The 22,089-nt window shown below is 38.4% G+C and overlaps 3 protein-coding genes across 5 annotated transcripts; 2 read left to right on the top strand and 1 right to left on the bottom strand.

Moving 5' to 3' along the window:
- Nucleotides 1–990: 990 nt before the first annotated feature.
- On the bottom strand, nucleotides 991–5,976 carry LOC117934992 (protein translocase subunit SecA-like). Its single transcript, XM_034857066.1, has 2 exons — nucleotides 5,748–5,976; nucleotides 991–4,749 (listed from the first exon to the last, which is right to left on the bottom strand). The coding sequence occupies exon 2, from the start codon at nucleotides 4,735–4,737 to the stop codon at nucleotides 1,201–1,203; it is 3,537 nt and encodes a 1,178-aa protein (XP_034712957.1). The 5' UTR covers nucleotides 4,738–4,749; nucleotides 5,748–5,976; the 3' UTR covers nucleotides 991–1,200.
- Nucleotides 5,977–11,866: 5,890 nt separating this feature from the next.
- Nucleotides 11,867–17,178, top strand: LOC117935009 (auxilin-related protein 1-like). Of its 3 annotated transcripts, XM_034857097.1 has the most exons (19): nucleotides 11,867–12,932; nucleotides 13,139–13,228; nucleotides 13,334–13,426; nucleotides 13,600–13,662; nucleotides 14,072–14,131; nucleotides 14,297–14,332; nucleotides 14,408–14,470; nucleotides 14,561–14,611; nucleotides 14,701–14,770; nucleotides 15,066–15,136; nucleotides 15,218–15,325; nucleotides 15,535–15,597; nucleotides 15,780–15,832; nucleotides 15,939–15,945; nucleotides 16,047–16,112; nucleotides 16,208–16,243; nucleotides 16,355–16,414; nucleotides 16,721–16,777; nucleotides 17,015–17,178. In XM_034857097.1, exons 1-19 carry the CDS (start codon nucleotides 11,943–11,945, stop codon nucleotides 17,150–17,152), a joined length of 2,175 nt encoding a protein of 724 aa, XP_034712988.1. In that variant the 5' UTR covers nucleotides 11,867–11,942; the 3' UTR covers nucleotides 17,153–17,178. The 3 variants fall into 3 exon arrangements, with proteins under 3 accessions (XP_034712988.1, XP_034712986.1, XP_034712987.1); XM_034857095.1 differs by lacking the exon at nucleotides 15,939–15,945 and having other exon boundaries at nucleotides 14,704–14,770; nucleotides 15,780–15,857; XM_034857096.1 differs by lacking the exon at nucleotides 15,939–15,945 and having other exon boundaries at nucleotides 14,701–14,769; nucleotides 15,068–15,136; nucleotides 15,780–15,857.
- Nucleotides 17,179–17,536: 358 nt separating this feature from the next.
- Nucleotides 17,537–21,182, top strand: LOC117935062 (apolipoprotein L6-like). Its single transcript, XM_034857196.1, has 9 exons — nucleotides 17,537–17,642; nucleotides 17,730–17,816; nucleotides 17,904–17,942; nucleotides 18,040–18,114; nucleotides 19,197–19,265; nucleotides 19,413–19,452; nucleotides 19,556–19,613; nucleotides 20,184–20,529; nucleotides 20,634–21,182. Exons 4-9 carry the CDS (start codon nucleotides 18,049–18,051, stop codon nucleotides 21,036–21,038), a joined length of 984 nt encoding a protein of 327 aa, XP_034713087.1. The 5' UTR covers nucleotides 17,537–17,642; nucleotides 17,730–17,816; nucleotides 17,904–17,942; nucleotides 18,040–18,048; the 3' UTR covers nucleotides 21,039–21,182.
- Nucleotides 21,183–22,089: the final 907 nt, after the last annotated feature.

Genomic DNA, 22,089 nt, shown 5'->3' with positions numbered 1-22,089 from the left:
CCTAAAAGGACGTTTTTCCTCGCCACTGTCGCACTGTTGCTTGCTCTGGAGGAAACTACTAGAACTGTTGGGTCCTTGTAAATTCTGGAGTGTGGTCTATCTGTATAGTGTCTTGAGATAACTCTTGTTATGAATTGATACTATAAATAAAATTGAATTGAATTGAATATGTACACACACTGTTTTAAAGTTTTGTTTAATCTTGACCAAATCCCTTTTGCCAAACTTATATGTGCCTACACTTAACACTTACCAGTTATTTTTCTTGCCTAAAATGGAAATTGTGACAAATCCTGTTTTCTAATATTAATGCATCTCATAAAACGTTATGATACTGTGCTAAACAAATAACTGTAAAGACCTACATTACTGCAGTCTCCAATGCAGGCAAACTTCAGGACCACATTGATTATTATTGTTATTACTACTATATTGTTAAAAGGTAATATGTATTTCAAATGAACAGTCAATAGCCAACAGGTGATGATAGATTGATTTTTATTATACTGAATTAAAATGCCTTATACACATATTTATAGCTCTCTAAAAATATAAACCTTCAGTGAATAAAAACAAGGAAACTACTTCAATGATCCTGTTAATGTCAATCAACAATAACTCTTTAATTTTGTAGGTGTATGTTTCAAAAGGTGAGATATAAAATACAATATTAGTATGTAACCCTGTAATGTACTTTACTATCAGTATTACAACATTACTTTGTCATTGTAATTTCAATAAATATAAAAGACCAAGTAAATGCATGACAACAAAACGGAGAAAACATTCTTTAAAATTGCATGATGTTTATTTGAAGTACAATAAAAATATATTAATATTAAGACTTCATTTTTCTATTAACTTGACATGGTTAATGAAAATCTAGCATCTTGCATGCATCGTAACAACGGACAGGGAACCTTCACTGGTTAACATCTTATCAAAAATCCAGTAACACCTCAAACGGTTTTGGTTTTGGTTTTGTTCTTCAGTTAGGATCAAATGGCTTTCTAAAGGATGAGGAATTTCCCCCAAAACGTGTACCGATGAAAAAAAACTTTAAACCAAAAAGATGAACTTCAAAATCGGCAGAAATCTGTTTCTTAGTTCCTGTAAGTTGGTGGTTAACTTATTTTCCTTACAACACCATTGTATGATCTGTTGCTTGCTTGATTGTTTTGAGTGCTGAACGCCTGCCATCTAATTAAAAGCTTTCCTTACCATCCTTGAGAAAAAGCCACCCAGAGAGAACAGTGTGTCTAAGGTGTAGACGTGAGTCAGGCCCAGAGATTGAAGACACTTCAGTTCATAGATGATGTCAAAGGAGGGATGACTGGTGAGCTGGAGCAACTTCAGAGGGTCTCTGGAGCGGATTGTAGTCAGTGATTCTGTCGAAAGGACCGCCAAGGGCAGTAAATGTATCAGTGGAGCTAGGAAGAAGACTAAACTTTCCTCCACTTTGACATTTCCACCTAAGTCTCTAGCCCTGTCTAACTTCTTTATGGCTTCATGAATGTTTGCCTTGAAATACACCAACACGTTGTGTCTGGTTATCATGTGACCTTCTAATCGGGTGATTAAATTGCTCTGTGGGTCTCTGTCTTGTGTGGAGTATCTACAAGTAAGCTCAATTTGTTCACAGTAGAGCTCAACAGACTTGAGTGCATTCAGCAAATCTTCCCGAGCTAGATTGATGCAATTTGGCTCCTGATGCTTGTGTTGCTGGGTTAAAGAAGCAAAAGCGCGGTTGTAATATGCAATTGCTGCCCAACAGGGGTCCTCCTGTATGGCCTTAGTGTACATCTCGATACTCTCTGCGAGCTTTCCCTTTTCACGCAGCTCAGTGCCGAATGCAGTGTAGTAGTGCAGGTTGGATGAGGGTGATTGTCTGTGGCTGAGTTTCTTCCTTGCTGTTTCCAGGTCTTCATTTAGTTTGTATTTTAAGTCCATCATAGAATCATTCTCACTGAATTTAGTGAGTAGCCACATACCCCAGAATTCATTCAGCGCAGACAAATCTGATTCTGCTGGCTTGGTACTGCTTTTGTACACTTCATTGAGTGTATCCAGATACTGACTGAAGAGCTCTTCCTTCTTCTTTATTGTTGGGATGTCACAGTCCAAGTAGCTAGCTAGTGTTTGTTCCACAGAGTTATTTCTGGCATCTTTAAGTGTCTTTATCCCCGAATCAGAGGTTTTTGTCAACACTTTCATAGCCAAATCTTTAGATACTTCATTGCTTTGTTTTTTGTGGTACAATCTTAATTGCACCACAAAATTATGAACTTGCATGTTATAAATTATATTTTTCAATACAGATTGATGTTTGCCTAAAGCCACCAATTCAAGTGACTTTGAGAGATGGCTGGGGCAGATAATGAGTTGAGCAGACCCAGGAGATCCTTGTCTAGCAGTACGGCCAAATGCTTGGGACTCCACACGAGCATTTTTTGGCAGAAAGGTCTGCACAACGAACAAACCTCCAGCTGTCTTTACCTGGTCAGAAACCTGAAGGTCTGTCCCACGACCTGCTAGATTTGTTGCTATAAGGACCTCTCCTGCTTCAAGCTCCTTGGCAAAGATTGCAGTATTGTCCATGTTGTTGTTTATGTAAAGCGTCTTGTTTGGGACTTTATCTCCTAGCTCATGGTGGACAACTTTTGCACGTTTGATGGTCTCACAGATGACCAACACAGCTCTTTGAGCCCTATATGGAGTAGGGTTGGTTTTTGCAGTGACAACATTACAGATTTTCTCTATCCATTCTTTTTCATCACTTACAATCACTCCTTCAACCTCAAACAGCTTTCTGCGTTTGAATGAAGGTATCCGACAGGTCTTTATACCTTCATAGATTTTCTGCAACGTCTCAGTCTCTGATTGTTGTCCAAGAGTCCCTGAGATTCCAAAGATCTGAGTTCCATACTTTTGAAGCAAGCCAACATTGGACATGTAGTTCGTGATGGCTGTCATGTCGCTCAGCTTGGACCCATGTTTCATTTCAAGAAACTGATGCAGCCCATCTGTCCATTGCATGTTGTTTTCAACAACACCTGTGCAGCTGTAATCAACAGGCACTACCCCATGTCTCTCGAGGACGTATTCATGATCCATTCTCATGTTTTGTGCATATAATGCATTTTCAATCCAAACCTTTAATTTCAATTTGACCAGATCTGAAAGGAAGCCCGGCACATAGCAGCTAACTTTATCTTGGCTCAGTTTGCATGGTGTGAAATGCAGAGCATGTTCAATTTCTGCTTGGACAGCTTTCTGGACACTGTTTTCATCAGAATACATGTACTGACAGAAGCCTCCATTAAGTAAAAGCAGTGGCACTCTCTGCCTTCCAGCCGTTTCTGTTTGTGGTCCGTTGTTCAGTTCCTCTATTGCTCCATCATTGTTTTTGCAGTGCAGAGCAAACTGGCAAGAGGGGAATCTCCTCTCTACTGTCTCAAAGAACTTTGCCAACTGGTCAGCAGTAACACTCGCAGTTTTTTCAGTTAAAAGGCTTGGGTTCCTTTTAAGGTCATTGACTGAACCTTTTGCCAGTAAACCTGTGTCCTCAGCCATTTGAAGGATGCTGAACTCATCGACATCTTTTCCCTTTATGTTTTCAAGCATAACATGAGGGAAGCGGTATGTTTGCCCCACAGTTGTCTTTGTGCCAATCTCTGTGTACTTATTAACAGTGGACCATATGAATGCCAAAAGTGGACTGAGATGTTGCAAAGCAGGCATATCACTACTTATGTAGACCACATGATGACCTTTATCTAGCATCAAAGAATCCACTTCATCTACAATTGCACACTGGAATTTTCTTTCCCCAAATGTGTCCATCCTATGAAAGTGGTGCCGGAGCCAGTCTCCAGCGAATGTTTCCACAGTACCATAAACAACCTGACACTCGTAGCACTTTTTTGAGTCTTCGTCTTGTTTGTTGGTGTTGCAGCTGACACTGATATTCAAAGCTTTATAAAATTTTTGCCATGCTTCCAAATCTCTTTGTGCAAGAACTGATGAGCTGGACATGATGTCTACCTTTTCTCCTCTCATTGCTCGAAAAGCTGCAAACATTGCCACGATACATGACTTCCCCTCTCCAGTGCCAACCTGAATCAACTGCCCCGTTTGGGAAAGAGCCATAATACACCAGCTCACCATCTGTGTCAGTCGTGGTGGGAAGTGAGTTTTTTTAGCTGCCCGACAGAGCATTAGCAAGTCTTTTTTCAAGCCACTCTGCTGTGATCCATTATTGTGTGACTTAAGATCTTTACTGACAGATGATACAATGTCTCTCACATCATCTAAAACCGTTTCACCAATTTGGATTAACTTCTGATGGCGGATTTCCTCAAGAATTTCATCCAGTTGCTTGTCTCTGTCATTGGCTAAACATTCTTTGAGGTCTTCATCTGTTAAAGTCCTGTCTCGGACCAACTCAATAAGTGTCTTTCCTTGACATTTCCAACTGGGAGTGATGTAATGGATCTCTATACAGTGCAACATGGTTAACATCCATGAGAGGAGATGTGATCTGTCAGTTGTTGTTGACTCAAATCGCTTTAGAAGAACATTAAACAAGTCTGCGGCATCCACTGGGCTCCATTTGATATTTGTAACCAGTCCTTGCAGCTTATTGAGAAAAAGCTCTTCATTATTTTCGGCGGTCAAGTAACGGTGAGCAATGAGTATAGTGTTGAGTTTCTTTAGCAATTCTTCAACTTCCTCCATTTTGTGGGAAAACTGACAAATATCATGGAAAGCAGAAATGGACAAAATTAAATATTTTAGATTCTTTCTTTAAGGTCCAGTAGGCAACATTTATAAATAATAAATACAGCTTTTTTACTTATTATATGATACAGGTTACTTCATGATATATATTTAGAAGTTTTTTTTATGGCAGCATATTGCTGCTATGTCAGAAAAAGCAAAATGAATCAGTCTAACGTTATGACACGTTTTTTACAATGAATTAAAATACTCTCAGATTATTATGTGATTATTACATAAAACTTCACCGCTTGCTAACTATGACAATATATTTTATAACAATAAGTGATCACAAAATGAAATGTTTTCATGTTCTAACGAGATAGTGTATTGTTTTGTCGTCATTCTATGACAGGGTTGAAAAACTAAATGCAGTAGGAGTTGTGTCTTTGGGCTACACAAGAACAACAAAACAAAAACAGTAACTCTTTCCTTATTTTTAAAATCAGCATCAGGTGAAATGTTGTACAGGCAGATAATATGACTGACATCTTAATGTTAAAAAATCAACATTAGGGAAACATTGTCCATTAACTTTGATGATGTTTGGTTTGAGCCCGATAGCTTAACTGATATAAACACAGAGTTTTACTTTCACATGTACAGTAAGCTTATATTTTGATTCCAAGATTAATTTAGTGGAAGCTGGTAATATTTACACATAAATATCAACCGACACTGTGTTTACCTTCTTCACTGAGACAGAGGATACTAAAAGAAAAGCTCAGCTTGGCAAGGTTATCGTGATACTGATTCCTTTTTCTTTTTCTGGCGTGGCAGCAATGTACTTTTTTTATAGGTTTTTTTTAAGGTTTTTATTTTCTAAGCTGAACAGTATCATTACTCTGAATATCAGACATTCACAAATACACATCAAAACACCTACACACATCATTGTATTATGTAGCTCTTTTTGTTATTAATGCATGTACTATATGTAATGTATTGTTTAATAATCTGATACTCACCTGTTAACAAGATGAGAAGTGATGTGTGTCTTTAACACACCGGAGATGATCTGCAGCCCAAGCAGTTGTTTCTTTCTATTAAATCTTTTATTGTTGTGTGTTTTTCGAGCACCGCCCCAAGGGGATTTCTTGCCGTACTTTTGACTATCTGTTGGACCTATTGTGGACTAAGTTTTGCCCTTTTTACACAGCTGCAGGAATGTGCAGCCTATGAGTGACAACCATAAATAAAAACTCACACTATCTCTTGAATTCCCCTAAATCATGAGCTGTGTATACATGGTTTTTCTTTCGCTTTCTTCGCAATGGCACAAATATTTGGAAGCATAGCAAGTGTGCTCAAGTGACAGTGACCTGTGACTTCTTAAATATTCTGATGAACATGTTATGATGACAAAAGATCACCATGCACTTGATATTTATTTACATGTAAATGCTTTTAAATACATTTTATATCAGCCTTGTTTTACACAGGTTACAGATTAGTATATCAAAAAAGTCAACGTTCTTCTGTTATTTAAATTTAGGAACTTTTCTTTGTTCCTGTATTCAAATTAATAAATAAATGAAAACTCACATTACGTCTTGAATTCCCCTAATTCCCGAGGTGTGCCAACATGATTTTTCTTTCGCTTTCTTCACAATGGCACAAATATTTGGAAGCATAGCAAGTGTGCTCACGTGACAGTGATCTGTAACTCCTTAAACATTCTGATGAACATGTTTTGACAAAAGATCACCATGCACTTGATTTTTATTTACATGTAAATGCTTTTAAATACATATTGTATCATCTTTGTTTTACACAGGCTATAGCGTAGTATATCACATAAGTCAACGTTCCTCTGTTATTTAAATTTAGGAACTTTTCTTTATTCCTGTATTCATATTAATAAAGTTGTATGTATAAAATTGTTTCAAAATTCTTTAACTGAGGTTGAGGTGCTCTTAGCTAAGGGTCCCTGTTTTTTTGTTTTTTGAAAGTTATCATACTTCCCAAAACGAAAACTTAAAGAATTCAGAAAATAATACAGAGTTTGAGTTTTGAATTACATTGGTGCTAAATGTTTTAATCAGGTATTGTATCATGTAACTGTAATAAAATATGTTACAATCAAAACTTCTACTTCTCCTAAAACAAAAGCAGAGTTTCATGACTCAAAACTTTAGTCTTTGATGAGCTTCTGCCACCTGCTGGACAATTAATGTCACAACACTGTCTATTCGCTATTATTCAAAACATGATAGTTTGCATTCTGCTCATTCAATGATATTTGTCTATGTATTGTTGAGTTCTAAAAAGTGAAAAACGTTGTTTTGAAAACAATGTATTTCTGTTTATGTATGATGCAGCCAGGTTAGGGTAATATGCATTTTGTCTCTGTGAAGAGGTCAAGACGGCCCTACTGTCTCATAGGGAACCACCCCTGCCAGGCCAGACTTGACTAAGAAAAGAGGAAATGCATAACCAAGTAAGCTTAAATAGAATTGGCACCACCATGATAAAAGACCTTTACCTGTGACCTAGAACCTGACAATTCAGACTTGATCTTGAGAAAACATCTGACCAATAGGGAAAGATTTAATTTGAGGAACTACCCTCAACTTCTTTGGGATAAAATTTGGACGTGGTGATGATTTTGTAACTGGTCTCATGTGACTCCATCAGGGAGAAGTATGGATCAAGTCCGCTGTCTGCTGCAGTGTTATCATGTTTTGTGTCGCATTGTCTTTGTCTTATCATCTTCATCATGCTGTTTCATTAAACCTTTTCTTAATTCTCAATTGGTTCCTCAGCCTCTCTTCGTCCTCATGAAATCAAAGAACACATGATAGTTATTTTTTTCTAACAGTAGACAATATGTATGATGCATAATAACGGGTTAAAGCTAACTATAAAGCCAGGATTCTGTGCAGTCACCATTTCTTAAAAAGCCGTGCAGTCTCTTACTGTCCATCTGCCGTCCATCTACAGTTTACATGAAAGTATGTTTTGTGTTAACAATATGATAATGTTTTTTTATTTTTATTCAGCACCTAAGATTTGCCTACATACCAGTGCTATCACTGGTTACCACCTGTGGTGGAACCAGGACAAACCTGTGGTGGAACCAGGACAAACCTGATTTTGGGATCAAAACGTTTCAACTTAGTTGTTCTATTTTTAGCCAACGTGTTTTTGTTTTTTTTGCATGGGCTGATTCTAATCACCACTTTCATTTTGAGTTACAATTTAAGATGCCATTTAGTGATTAAGGTGTGTGTTTTCTGCAGGGTGTAGCCAACTCAGACTTTCAGTAAAAGCCTAAGGAAAACATAATTGTAGAGACAGTGTGAAAAGAAATTGCCTAATTGTTGGATGTTACTCATTAAATTAATACATGATCTTATTGTTTCTCTCGATTTTTCTTATACATGTAGAAAACGTTTTAAGGCTGCATTTCTGGAATGGATTAAGGAATACGCATGTTTGCGTTTATGTTATTGGTCACACTAAGATGTGACCAATAACTTTCATTAAGAAGCTGTTGTAGGCAAGCCAAGGCAGTTTTATTTGTATAGCACATTTCAGAAGCTACAACAGCTTCTTAAATTGTATCACTGTATCACTGCAGTCTGTATAAGTGGCAGTCAATAATAAATCACTGCAGAGCTTCCTCATCTGTCAGCACAGAGCTTCAGGACATCAACAGAGCTGGACAACACCGCCCTGTCAAACTGGGCAAGGACAACCGGTCGGTTTGCATTGAGATGACAACAATAGGTGGAAAGGTACCGATCTGTGTCAAACCCACGCTGTAAGCAAAGACACTGGAAGTTCTGTGAATCTGCCTTCAAAATAGTACTGAAAAATGTATTGATCCAAAAAAAGTACTATTTAAGTTTAAGCCTATGTGAAGATGTTAAAATAATGGAGGATTAATCTCCCCCCTCCAGTTTCCAAATATGGGTTATTAGTGGCTAAAAGTCGACAGTAACCTAAGTCAATTTAAACTTGCTGGAACCTCTGAAAACACTAATAACTGCAAATTGTCAAGGTTTCACAATAAATTGCTTTTTAAATTAAACTTCCCAAATCTGCAGGCTAATTTTGTCAGTTTGTCAAATTATGAATTTAACTAGGGATGCTGTTCTAAGTAGGCTACCTTGTGTCTACATCCTGGTTTTGGTAATATTGTTAAATGTGTAATAATTATTTTGTAGATCAATATATAATTTAAAGAAATTGACGAAAAAAACGTGTACAGCAATTCCTGAGTGTTCTGAGCAAGAAAATTATTTGATAATGCAACTTAACAAATATGGTATGACTCAAATAACATTTTGATCAGATCATTTGTGTTCAGCGTGCGACACTGAGCACGTACGAGGAAAGCCTTTTATTTTGAAATCTATAACTCCGGATGTTTAGACATCCCTCGCGGCTGACAGCAGGTGTACGTTAATTACCAAAGTGACTCGTGTCAATTGTGCGTACGCATTTAGCAAAGGAAACATTAGCATTGTTAAATCATCCATACATCTCTCCCTTGGAGAATATAATGCGGTTTTAAATCTTGTATTTACATTTTTAACCAACTTTACTGATCATGAGAGGAGAAACAACGGTAAGTCTCTTGAAAACTGCGCGTTTGATGTAGCTAAGCTAATTTTAATGTTTTAGTAGAAGCCGAATTGGTTTTAAAATTGCTTGGCAAAAGTGTTCGCGACATGGCTGTATGGTTATTCGTATTTATTTAATTAATTCATTAATTTAAATGTGTATTAGGAGAATGAGGTGGTGGGTGTCGACCATGGATGGAGTGCAGCAGAAAGAGCAGCTGTGGAAAGATCTGTGAGTACTTTTAAATTGGGTCTTTGGTGGAAAATATCTCGTTTTAGGTGGTGTGTGTGTGTGTGTGTGTGTGTGTGTGTGTGTGTGTGTGTGTGTGTGTGTGTGAGAGTGATACTCAAGTGTGGGAGCAAAACTGCAACCTAAATTCCATCATCCTCTTCCACGTATTTCATATTTAACATTTTGTCCTGACACAGGTAAACAACCAATTTGCTTTTGGCAACTATGGCTGGCACGTGACGTAGGCCTATTTTTGTCAAGGGCAACACACAGAGTAGACCCATGTCATGATGATGTAGCTAAATTCTCTTTTGCACTGTCATGTCTGTGATTTAACAATACAGAGCAGAAAGACTATGCTCTCGGCACACTGGTTTGACCTCATGTGGTTTTTCTGGGCTTACTTGTTGGACTACAGCCACTTCAAAATGTATATATCCCCAATTACAAATATAACTCGATAGATGAAAATTTAATTGAATGGAGAAAAAAAAAAAAATGTTCTCACTCTACAGGACCTTTTGACATGTTAAGTAGCCACGCACGCACTCTTGCAGAACAACAATTTTAAACCGTCCCTTCCATCCACTTGCTATTTTACATCTAAAACATGCACCCACCCAGCCTAAATACAGTGAATTACGTTTGATTTCTTCCTACAATCCTAGATAACTATATATCTTTTTTAAAAGAAACATTTAAATTAGCTTCCTTTTTATGATAATGTATTCATCTAAATCTCTTTCCCTCTAAGTCTCTTGTTTCATCAACCTCTGATCTGTGAACCAGTCTCCAACAAACCAGTTAATATCGATTTGTTTACAAGGAACACATGGTTTTCATATCACCCAAATCAGAATGCATTAAAATCCTCACATGTCTTCCCACGTTTCCCTTCCATAAATGTGTTTTGTAAGGAATATTTACGAGGTATAATCATCTTCTTCCTGCTGTGGCACAGGTTAAATTCACACCCAGTTTCTTGTTATTTGAAGAACAATCTGACAAACTGTTATTGTTATATGTCTAGGTTGGCATGTTTGTGTATAAACAGATTGTGCACCAACGTTTTCTAAAAATAACTAAGTCTACTAATATGTCGGCATGTAAAAGGGATGGAGTGAGTTCAGGGTTTGTTTTGATGTGCTGAATGAAATTAACCAATGGGGAAGCAAAAAAAAAGATAATAGGCTCGTTTGAGATGAGCCGGGTCTGCGCAGAATTGATCACTGGCGCCGGTTACTTGCCGGTTCGATTTGTGTCCGACTTGATCCCGTCTTGCTGTGATGTCATGCACACGTAGGCAACGATAACCTCGCGAGATCAAGGCGGCTGCCGTTCTGAGACGCCGGCAGCACAGTTGCTTTTCATCGACTGTAAGACACCGGCGGACCCAGAGCGTGGGAACCAACAGCTGATTGGTTCAGAATCGACTCAACATGATGACGTTTTACGTACACTTATTGATTTTGAACTGGAGGAATTTTAGTTGCTTTTTGTTTTATTTAAAAGCTTACTCTGTACAGAATACATGTTATGTGGCTGAAAGGGACATTTAGAGGTCCGAGACTAAATCTGATTTAGATTTAGTACGGCTCATCTGCAGTTTGTTTTTAATTAAAATAAGCAACAGATCGCATGTAGAGCATTTTCAGAGCTACTCTGTTATAATTAAAACAAATGGAGACTTGTACAAGTTGATATATGGATCTGATAACATTTCATTGAATCTGAACCGGACCACAGTTTTTCTGTCACATTCTGTTGTGCTTTCTGCTGAAAAACGGCCAGAAACAGTCCGCATTGAGCGGATTTTGTCAGGGCCCAGGCTGCTGCCGCCTGCTCTTGTCCACTACACAGATGAGGCGCAGTTCATCCGAACAAGCCTATTATCTGAGAGCCTTTTTTATACATCGTTTTGCTTGTGCCTGCCCTTATTTTAAAATATATACTATTTTGTCTTGAACCGTCCTTGAGGCAACAAGCTAATGTAATTTCTTGCTCATGCCTCCCCATAACAATCATTCCACATGTTCTGCTGTGTCCTTTTTAAATCCTCCTTCCTGTCAATAGTCCAAGTGTAATCTAACACCTCTTCTGTCTCATTTCCCTTTCTGTGTTTATCAGAATGGAATCACTGGGCGTTGCCCTTTTTATAAATAGTATTTGGTACATGTAAGCAGGTATTAAAAACAGATCACAGCATTACCTAAGTAAAGTTATTTTCATTGAGCATGTCCCTTAATACCCTGTATTCTTTTCACCAGGAATCTGGCAGCAAAGGTCAAGAAGTAGCCCTTGATGGCGTTTTTGCCCCTCCACCTAAATTTACGAGTTTGCCTCGCGATCTTCATCCTGAAATGAAGACTGTGGAAAATGGAGCTGAATATTCTGAACATCCAAAGGACCTCTTCCAGACCCTTGCTTCAAACGGTTTCCAGACACCAACATTGGCCCAAAACGTATCTGCCAATGGCCATTTTAATGACTTAAGCTGGAACTCCCCAGATTTATTTAAGCCAATCCCCACTCAAACACAGAACCTCTCAAAAACCTTGCATTTAAAAAGCTCTGACCTGTTTAAAGATGTCAATCTTTTCCAGTCTGCTAAAGGAGAGAGGTTATTTCACACTGAATGCACTACGGAGTCCAGTAATTTTGTAGACCCATTCAAATCGCCAAACATGGAGGATAATCTGTTCCGGTCTCCACGGCCAATGATAGCGGACCCATTCTGTTCTGCCACGACCAAAGAATCAGAATTGTTTCAAACAGTTCCGACTAAAAGTGGAGAACTCTTCCACAACAGGGGAAACAAACAAGATCCCTCAGCCAAAGAGGATATTTTTGGCATGTCTTTGTGGAAGGAAAATCTGGATATATTTTCATGTTCATCTACAGATTCAGTCGACCCATTCCCAAGCCCAATTGCAAGAGATTTATTCCAGGACCTTTCCAGCTTGGATGACCCGTTCAGTACTACTCCCTCAAGACAGTCTGACCCTGTCCTTTCTGGGACTTCAGACAGCTTCCTTCCGTTTCCCTCAGACACTAATGGCAGGGATATATTTGGGATAACCAACAACAATACAGCCTTTAAGCCCTCAGACTGTACACCTTCACTCAACAGCCTATCAAAATTTAAGTTGGACACATTTTCGTCACCAGATCCCGTCAAGGCAACACCATCAGAATCTCATGCAGCCGTCCAACCAAAGTCTTTGGACAGGCCAAATGATATTTTCTTGACGACTCCTGAGGGAACCAAGTCTATTATACAGCCGAGTCCCTTCAGTCGGGCAAGGAATATGGCCATTTCAACCAGACAATCTCCAGCTGACATGACTCATGTATGTAACAAGTGTCCTTTGATATTTGGGCAACCTTAATATCCATATTAAATGTTTACACGTTGTACTTTATGTTGTGCATTGATGAGGGTCCCACTGTACTGTAGGATGCATCTTGCTGACAAATAGCTCATATTCTATAGACATATTCTGATTTACACATGCAATTCATACCCTTTTTTTTATTTTTATAATCAAACTTACAGGTGCCAACCCTCAAACGTCCACCAAAGCCACTGCCTCGAACTAGACCACCAAAACCAGAAAGGCCACCTCCACCCACACCCTCAAACCCTGTATGGAAAGAACACAGTTTAGCAAAAGGTTTTTATATTTCTGTTTTAACTCTTTGCTACTGCAATGCTTTTAACTACTCTTTGTCTCGTTTGGACTGTGTTTAGGTTGAACCGGAAGCAACTGCACCAACAACTGCTCCCAAACCAGCCTTCAGACCACTCCCAAAACCAGTTATTCAACACCAAACAAAAACTCTGGTACGCATGCTGTTTAGATTTGACTTTATTAGCTGCCCTAATTTGCTTGGCTAACAAAGTTTTCTCTGATATTCTCCAAATATCGATGAGGAACAATGTAATGGTCATACATGGGTAGTTTGAAGAAGAAACGTCATGTTTCTGTGGGCGTTTTCAAATATCTTTTTTTACAGGAAAGTAAACCAATTAAATCTGAAAACTGTCCCGTCTTTGAGGACATCTTGCTTATTGGACAGGTGAGTTTTAAGTAAGTGATTTTCAATATTAATTACTAAATGTTTAGCAGCTATTAACACATTTATTAGGGGAAAGTCACTTCAAGAAATTGAAAAAAACATAATTCAAGGATTAAAAGTCTAAAATTCCAATTACACCCAGTAGAATGAACACATGAGATGGTTTTCTACGCTTTAGTAGTGGAAGGCTCATTGGCTGATGCCATTTCACATTCAAATGGGATGTGAATTCAGTCTGTTTTCATACAAGAGGGAATGTTGTCTTGGTATTGGAGAAAAATTAAGCCAACATATCTCCTATGGAAAAAAGTTTTGGATGGATGGACATGGCAAACATGTACACATTGCATTCTGGATTATGCTTTCTCTTTCCAGTATAAATGTTGCTTTTACTAAAATCCCAAAACAGGAAAGATGTGTTGAAGACTGGCCTACAGACAGCCCTGAACTTAACCCTGACTTCAAACCAGTAAGAAAACATGTTCAAAATTCAACTGAAATTCTTTCATCATATTCTTTCAAAATATGTTGTCATGCCACCTGCAACTCTCAGCAACCTTCTCTATGCAACATGAATGTTTGGCCAATCACATTTTAGCTACTGAAGTCTGTTTTTTCCTTTTTCCCCTACAAGTCTGGAACATTAAGACTCAGACGAGAATCGATGAAAGTAAGACAAGTTATTTTTGTAGTTGGCATTAGTTGTTAGCAAAAAGTAGATGCTAAAGGCTAACCTTTCTATTAGATAACGGCAGACTTTGATGGAGGAAGTGGCGAGTATCAGGATGTCTCTGGGAGTCACGGCAAGGTACTATCTGTCTCACTCATTAGACGTTCTGGGTTTGTTATCAAGTATATAGTTTAACTTTTTTTTTTTTTTTTTTTTTTTTTTTTACAGAAAAAGGATAGAAAGTTCAGATTGTCCAGGCTTTCCAGAAGAGGGTCAAATGTAAGTGAAACAAATCAAAATCACATTTTCACTGCACTGATTGTGTTTCCGTGTTCATTTTAATAATGGTAAGGATTATATGCTCGCAGGAGAAGTTTCATGATGACACAAAGGATGAGAGGAGTAAGACACTACCAACCTGTCGTAAATCATCCAAGGTAACGGTCCGGGTGGCTAGAATCAAACATAAATTGTGTAAGCATGTGTCAGTAAGTGTAGTCTTAATGAAATATCCCAATTTGGGATCAACAAAGTCTATCTAATCTAACATCCTACATTCTTTCCATAGACACGATTTGATAGTGTACACTACAATAGTAAAACTTTTATGCCAATTAAACACTAGATCTAGAAGTAACATCTGCTAAAATAAATTAAACTATAGTAATATTTCATCTGAACACACCAGTGTGTTTTATAATGGCAGTGTTTAAAATTTATTGTTTGTTTTTTTAGGATTTTTCAGACCTACACATGTCTGAACAAGAGACTGAAGATGAGGTGCAGAATGGGATGGACTATAAGGTATGTTATCTTGGTAATGTATTTCTGATAAGTATGAGTAAACCAGTGGTGGTTTAATAATGTTTCACCTTTCATCAACAGAAGAAACATTTGAAGACCAAAGTCAATCAGTTGCTAAGAAGAGCATCCCTTGCTTCTTCCGTGCCGGAGGAAAAGCACATGCACAGACATTTACCCCGGGAATCAAAGGTGAGTGTATTGAAGTACAAGTGTGTGTGTGTGTGTGTGTGCGCGCTGAAGGACATTGATTTAGGTTTTCTTAAAAATCTTCTGAATTGGCCATGGAAGTTTAAATCCAAATCCTGCCATCCTATACTGGGTCTAAACTCTGCTTGCGTGCATGTGACTTCTTACATCTAGGCTGCAGTTTTGAAGTTTTTTTTGTCATTCCACAACAGGATGCTGACATTGCTGACAGAAAAGTCAGCAAAAAAAAACCCATAATACGCCGATGGTCAGAGGTAAAGTAAACCTTTTTTTTTTTTAAAAAGAAAAAAAAAAGGTTTAAAAGCATCCTTTTTCCCTATATTAAGCATTAACACCATAATACACCCCAAAGTCAACGTTTTAGATTCTTAAAGACAAAGGTTGGTCTCCCTAAACAGTGATTCACTTTCTGAAGCTGTTTTTTTTTTTTTGTCAGGGGACAGTTTTGAGTGAGGGTACTGGCGAGGAGGGAGGATTGGAAGCCCAGCAGGGGGAGATGGATCGCAGTGGATTTGTAAGTTCTTTGTTATACTTAATAATAATAATAATAATAATACATAGCAATATGCACATAAATGTCAGGATTTATCATGGTTGAAAAGGGCACAATTATTTAAATAACCTAATTACTTTAGACTTAAGACATTTGAGCATTTAAAGTGAGATCTGCGTATAATCTGACATGCATTGTTTTGCTCTCCAGAAGGAAAAAAAGAGGGTGAAAATCAGGTTTGTGCCACACAGAGGATACGTCATCGCTGTAGAAAAGGTATCACACATCGACTGTACTAAATATCCCGTCCTTTCCCAGCATAGTTTATTAATGAATGTGTGTTACATTAACAGTTTTTATCTGAACCAAAGGGAGCACAGAGATACACACCTCGCAAAAGCTCAAAGGTATGATTATGTCCATTGGGGGGGGGGGGGGGGGGGTTTGCTCATACTTTTTATTTGATATGAAAACATCTAAGCATTGAATCACATTTCAAATTTCTTTTGCTCATAAAGGAGAAATCCCAAGAAGACGTTTTGGGTGCACAAGGCTACACACCTCAGAAGAAGTCCCAGGTAACAGTTGGCTAAAGTTCAGTTAACATTCAAACAGCAATCCATATGTCATAGGACATTAAATAATTAGTTCTCCCATTGTCTAATATTAGGGTGAATGGTCTGATTATTTTCTGTGAATTACTTACAGAAATTATGAAAGTTCAGCTTTTTTCAGTTAGCGCTAAACCGTTTTAAACTAGTTATTACATTTATTTTTATTTTCAAGAAAAAACACTTCCATAACACAAAACTACTCCCTCCCTTCTTTTGTTCTGATAAAATTTTCTACATCTGAGTAAGTTATGATACTAATTTCCCTATTAGGATGATGATTTAGTGGATGTAGAGGGGAGAGGCCACAGTCTCTATTCATCTTGCAAGGTAGTATCTTTCTTATTTCTACCATGGTTTGATAAATTCTTTGACATGTTCATCCATTTGAATGTACTGTAGTTATTTGCTGACTTGAATCATGCTTGGAAAATAACTAATATTCATTAAAAGTGTTCTAAGATGTTTGAAACTGGAGACATTTTATTTTGCTGTGGCTCCTATGCTGCATGGTTTTCACTCCTGACTAACTTTAACGTTACCGGTGGTTTTGAATCTGTTTCTAAGGCTGCTTTCACGGACGAGGAGCACTTTCAGAAAACACACCGCAGGTCTGCTGAATTGAGTGGGGATGAAGATCCATATGCGATGGGAGACTGCCATTCTGTAACTTTCAATACTCATTTAATACTCTGTTTTAATTGACTGTTTTGTCACCTGTTTTTACTTAATGACCTTTTTTTCTGGATGGATGGAAACCAGTTTCTTTGTAACAATAGTGCCAGTAACACGCTAACAGCAAGAGTAGAAGCACAGTTTACCTGCTTTGTCAAAATGCCATTTGATGCCGTGAACAGCACATCCACAGCGTTTTTGTTTGAAAGACAAAAACTCCTTTGGGGGAAAAAAAGTGTTAACCCGTCACTAAACACTTGTGTGAATGGAAGCTGCTGCATCAGAGTGGTTGATTGTAGTCACTTTAGATTTTATGCAGAAGAGAAGAATGTTTTTATTTTATTCCTCCTGACAGCATAGGCTTGGTGTCTTAACCTTTTATCTAACACAATTTTGTTTCTTGCATTAGGAAACTTCCAAACACAAAATCCCTATTCCCATCCCACGCACAGCTAATACTGCTTATGGACAGGGTGAAGCGACTGGATTCAACCACCAGATTCCTCAGCAAGCTTCCAGTGTATGTCAATGTTGATTTATGGCAAGACATAAGAATGGGGCATCATTATGAAAGAATACTTCATTTTAATTTTCTGTGGTATTCCAGGATCCCTTCGCTGAGGATGACTACACTAAAAAAGGAAAAGATTACGTGTATGACTCGGAAGAAGATGATGTAGAAACCTGCAAACCGGTAATTTTGTCACTCACGTTGTCACTTTTAAGGCTTTACCTTTACGTTATTTAATAATTCTCAATGTTTCTTTTTTCTTTTCAACAGAAGAAGCCATCTAAATTTAAAGGATTCCAAAAACCCAAGGTGAAATGTATTAATAAGGAGGAAAGAGGGATTTTTGCTGTCAGTTCTTCAAAAACCAGAGAAATGACATGCTCCCTTTTTGTCTCTGTCATGCCAGGGCAAAGCCATGCATCAAGAGTGTGACGATCCACCCGGAGCTACGTCTAGTGACTACCTGTCAGATGCCGCCAAGGTACGGTTGCAACTTCAAAGTGGAAAACATAGTGGCATTAAACCAGCTTATTTCTGCTGTGATAAGTATCAAAATGGGATGTGTTGTATCCTTAGAAACTGGTTGGCCTGAATGTCCTAATAAATGACACTGTTCTTTAATTATAAAGTTTTACTTCTTTTAGCTGAACCATCCCAGAGTTAGTAACTTGTGATGTAGCAACACATCGTTTAAGCTATTCTAAAGCTTTTACATGCACCCCAAAAAAACACTATTTTACACTCAAACTTATTAACTTAATCATTATAGTAGTGTCCTATATTATGCTCATATTCAGGTTCATACTTGGATTATGGGTTTCTACTAGAACATCTTTACATGCTTTAATGTTCATAAAACACATCTAGTTTTCTCACACTGTCTTTATATTTATATTCACCCTCAGTTTTAGCGCCTATCTATTAAAACCCGCTTCCAGAAAAATCCCATAGTGCACTGATTGGTCAGTGTTCCCGGGCCCTCCGCGTCCGCGCTCTCTGAGTGTCTGCACCGTTACTGCAGTTGGGGAATGACCGTAACGGCACTGTCACTGCAACTGTACAGAAGTCCTGACAGCCCGTCTTTAGAAACGGTATCTTTAAACGGGCCGTGTGCTTCTCTTTGGATTGAGCGGTCTATTTTTTTTTTTTTTTTTTTTACAGTATTTATAAAGCACCTTGACTTTGAAAAGACCATACAACTGAGTCAGTATTAGGATTTAATAGAAAAACTCTTGTCTGAACATTTCTTGTGCAAAAAAGACCATCTGACTTTATTTATCCAGGGTGCACTTTGTTGATTTCGACTGAGAATGGAGAAACTATTGTGAAATGTTCTTCACTGTTTGCTTATTCATCTCTCTTCCTGATGGGTAACATTCCTTTGACATGTAACTAGGATGGTTTAGAAACATAGCGTACTCACCAACCAGAGTGTAAGGAAGTCTTGTGTAATGCCTGGTAATGATGACCAATCAATAGGTATTGTGCAAGGCACTCTTCACAGGCATTGACGTCTAATCAATACCAGACAAACACCCCCTCCCTTCCTCTCCCCTCATGCAGGCTGAGTGGCTGGCTGCTCGGATGGATGAACAGGCTATAGCAGATCTGGATGATGAAGATGAGGACGGGGTCAGTTTCTTTTACAACTCGCTAAACTGAAATATCCTAATCCTTATAACACATCATATCCCAATCCATCTCCTGTGTATGCAAGTAAATGTCCTTTTCTATTAGTGTCGTGCTCAGGAGTAACCCTTTTTTATTTTTTTGTCACAGGACACTGACAGTTTGATGGAGTGGTGGGGCGCTGTGGAGCGTGAGTCAGTCACACTTATTTTCAAAGTAACAGATTGAAGGAACTGAGCAATAAAAAAAATGTCAATGTCTTCATTAACACCTGTCGCTTGATTGGATTTCAGAATGGGATGAGGTGCCATCAGACGATGAGGACACACTCCTAAAAGAGGATGAGTCCAAGTACGTCTGTTTAATGTCACTTAACATAACTGTGCTGAAGGGATTGTTTCTGTTGTACTTGGGATCAATGATTGCAGCGCGAAATGTGGAGCTGAAACAATTAGTCGCTCTATTAGAGGATCAAAAGGAACGTAATCAGTTAATATTTTGATAACCGATTAATCATTATTTTTCAAGCATGCATGCCAAATGCCACAGTCACATGTGATACTGAACTGGATATCTTTTGGGTTTAGACCTTTGGTCAGATAAAAGAGTAAGTTTGTCTTACGGCTCTGAGAAAATGTTGTTACTGTATCTGGATCATTTTATAGACTAAATGATTATAAAAGAAATAATCATCAGAATAATCAATAGAGAAGTTATTGTTAACTGTGGCCATAGATGAATTTGTGCCATACTGTCTGTTTGAATGAATCAAGCAACTTGATAAATGGGTCGGATGTCTTATGTTGATAGAGGACATTACTATATGTTTTGGGTATAGACTACACCAACCTAAACAAACACAACTTTTCCAGTCATATCGTCTCAACATTTACTCTGCGTTTGCTCCCAAATAAATCCCAGGTCATTCACCATCTTAGCGGACAAGGTTCATCGAGGCCTGCGAGTCTTCAACAAAATCTTCGTAGAGCGAGCTGAGGCCCTCTGGCAGTCCGTCATCATGCTCCACGCCATCGCTGACGACATCAACATGTTCCATCACAAGGCCAAGATCGCCGGGCTCACTGGTGGCACCGCCACAGCCGTGGGGGGTGTGACAGCCATCACCGGTTTGGCTCTGTCCCCCTTTACCTTAGGTATCTCTCTCATAGTTACCGCTATTGGTGTGGGTGTGGCCACAGCTGGAGGAATCACTTCAGCCTCTGCTGCCATCTCGGATAACGTTAACAACATGCACGACCGGAAGAAGGTAAGCTGCTATAGTAGACGATGCTCAGTTGCTTCAGTTTACTATTGATTTCTTTCTATGTTTAACCGAAACACTGACTGTGGTCGTTCTCTTTTCTTCCCTAGGTGGAGAAAGTACTGGAGGACTTCGACGATCACCTGAATACCATTTGGAAGGTCCTCCACTTTGTCAATCAGGGCCTGTACAAACTCCGCGGCCATCCTTTACTCAGGACCGGCACCCAACACTACTCTGAGGACTGGGAGATCCGCAGGGCCGTCCAGATGATCGGCTTAGTCGACTCGCCCGTGATGCGGGGGGTGGAGATAACGGACGAGGCAATCGCCTCGCTCCGAGGACTCTTCACAGGCATTGACAAGTACTTCATCAAGGAAACCAGAGAGCTGAAGAAAGGCTGCAAGAAAGAGGTAGTGGGTCAAATAAAGGAGGTGGCAAATGTGCTCAATGATGGGCTGTTGGAGCTCAATGCCATCAGAGAGGAGCTACAGGATGCTACTGGATACATGTGAGCACCATCCTGCATAATGCCACCTGGACTGGAGTTATTCACCACCAGCCCCCTCTCCTGGCGAAATGAGGGAACTGTTTTAAAGAAACGTATGGGCCCAGTAGGTTAGTACCTGCTGTTAACTGGAGAGAGTTTTAGACAATAAAATGGCAAGAGGTTTATTTTATTAGTTAACATAAGACAGCAGAATCTGGAAGTTAGAAGAAGTTTAGACAAATCACAGGATATTCCTATAAATACTTGCAAAAGATTACAACACCTTTAAGCTAATAACGGTCATGATTTTGTTGTAGTTTGGGCAGAGGGGTGTTAGTTCAACTTTGGTGGCTCTTTTATTCTAGAAAATGTTTAACATTTTAACTACTATAACAGGAAAGCAGACACATATTTGAGCACTGAATGTTCGTCGGGTAAAAAGGTTGAAATATAAGGTGTATCAAAACGTTGCTTTGTGTTCACAGATGGCTTTATTTTAATTTTGAACTGATTTTCAGTTTGATTTGTCCACCCACTGTATTTACAGATGGACTAATAATAAATGAGCACCTTAGACTAGAATATGAGTTCAATGACAAGTTTCAACAATGTAAATGTATATAAATTCACAAAGTAAATGGTTATTGTGTTACACTTTATTATATTGTCAGCAGTTCTTATCATATTGTTCCATTCCTGTATCAGATATCAGTATAATCCAATAAATGTAAATAGTTGAGAATCTACAATGACACTCAAAATCACACTTGCATTGCCTCATTAAGTTTAACATTTAAATGTGATGTTAAAATTGGCATGGTAAGTTTTTATTTGTTAAACTGTTTAGAATTGTTTATAGAAAAATGTGCGCATGTTTTATCTTCATGCAGAATTCCTGTTATTATTGTCCTGGAGACACTCTTGGGCTTACCCACACACTTGACATGAATGATTTAAACCTTTTATAATACTGTTAAACTGTCATATGTTAATACAGAGAGTAGTGTATGTTTTAATGTCTTACTGGATAATTCTGCCTTTATGTTGTTGGACATCACACAGTCAGTGCAGCTTCC

Source organism: Etheostoma cragini, chromosome 19 (assembly GCF_013103735.1).
Source record: "Etheostoma cragini isolate CJK2018 chromosome 19, CSU_Ecrag_1.0, whole genome shotgun sequence".
Taxonomy (NCBI): Eukaryota; Metazoa; Chordata; class Actinopteri; order Perciformes; family Percidae; genus Etheostoma; species Etheostoma cragini.
This window is presented reverse-complemented; position numbering and strand designations above follow the sequence as displayed.

What these genes read in the sequence shown, in the direction of transcription:
- LOC117934992 (XM_034857066.1), bottom strand. Translation starts at nt 4,737, where the DNA reads ATGGAGGAAGTTGAAGAATTGCTAAAGAAACTCAACACTATACTCATT.
- LOC117935009 (XM_034857095.1), top strand. Translation starts at nt 11,943, where the DNA reads ATGAAGACTGTGGAAAATGGAGCTGAATATTCTGAACATCCAAAGGAC. An exon ending in CTCCAGCTGACATGACTCAT is followed by an intron (nt 12,933 to 13,138) that starts GTATGTAACAAG and finishes TCAAACTTACAG; the next exon opens with GTGCCAACCCTCAAACGTCC. An exon ending in AGATGGATCGCAGTGGATTT is followed by an intron (nt 15,858 to 16,046) that starts GTAAGTTCTTTG and finishes TTTGCTCTCCAG; the next exon opens with AAGGAAAAAAAGAGGGTGAA.
- LOC117935062 (XM_034857196.1), top strand. Translation starts at nt 18,049, where the DNA reads ATGCATCAAGAGTGTGACGATCCACCCGGAGCTACGTCTAGTGACTAC. An exon ending in ATGATGAAGATGAGGACGGG is followed by an intron (nt 19,266 to 19,412) that starts GTCAGTTTCTTT and finishes TTTTTGTCACAG; the next exon opens with GACACTGACAGTTTGATGGA. An exon ending in GTGGTGGGGCGCTGTGGAGC is followed by an intron (nt 19,453 to 19,555) that starts GTGAGTCAGTCA and finishes ATTGGATTTCAG; the next exon opens with AATGGGATGAGGTGCCATCA.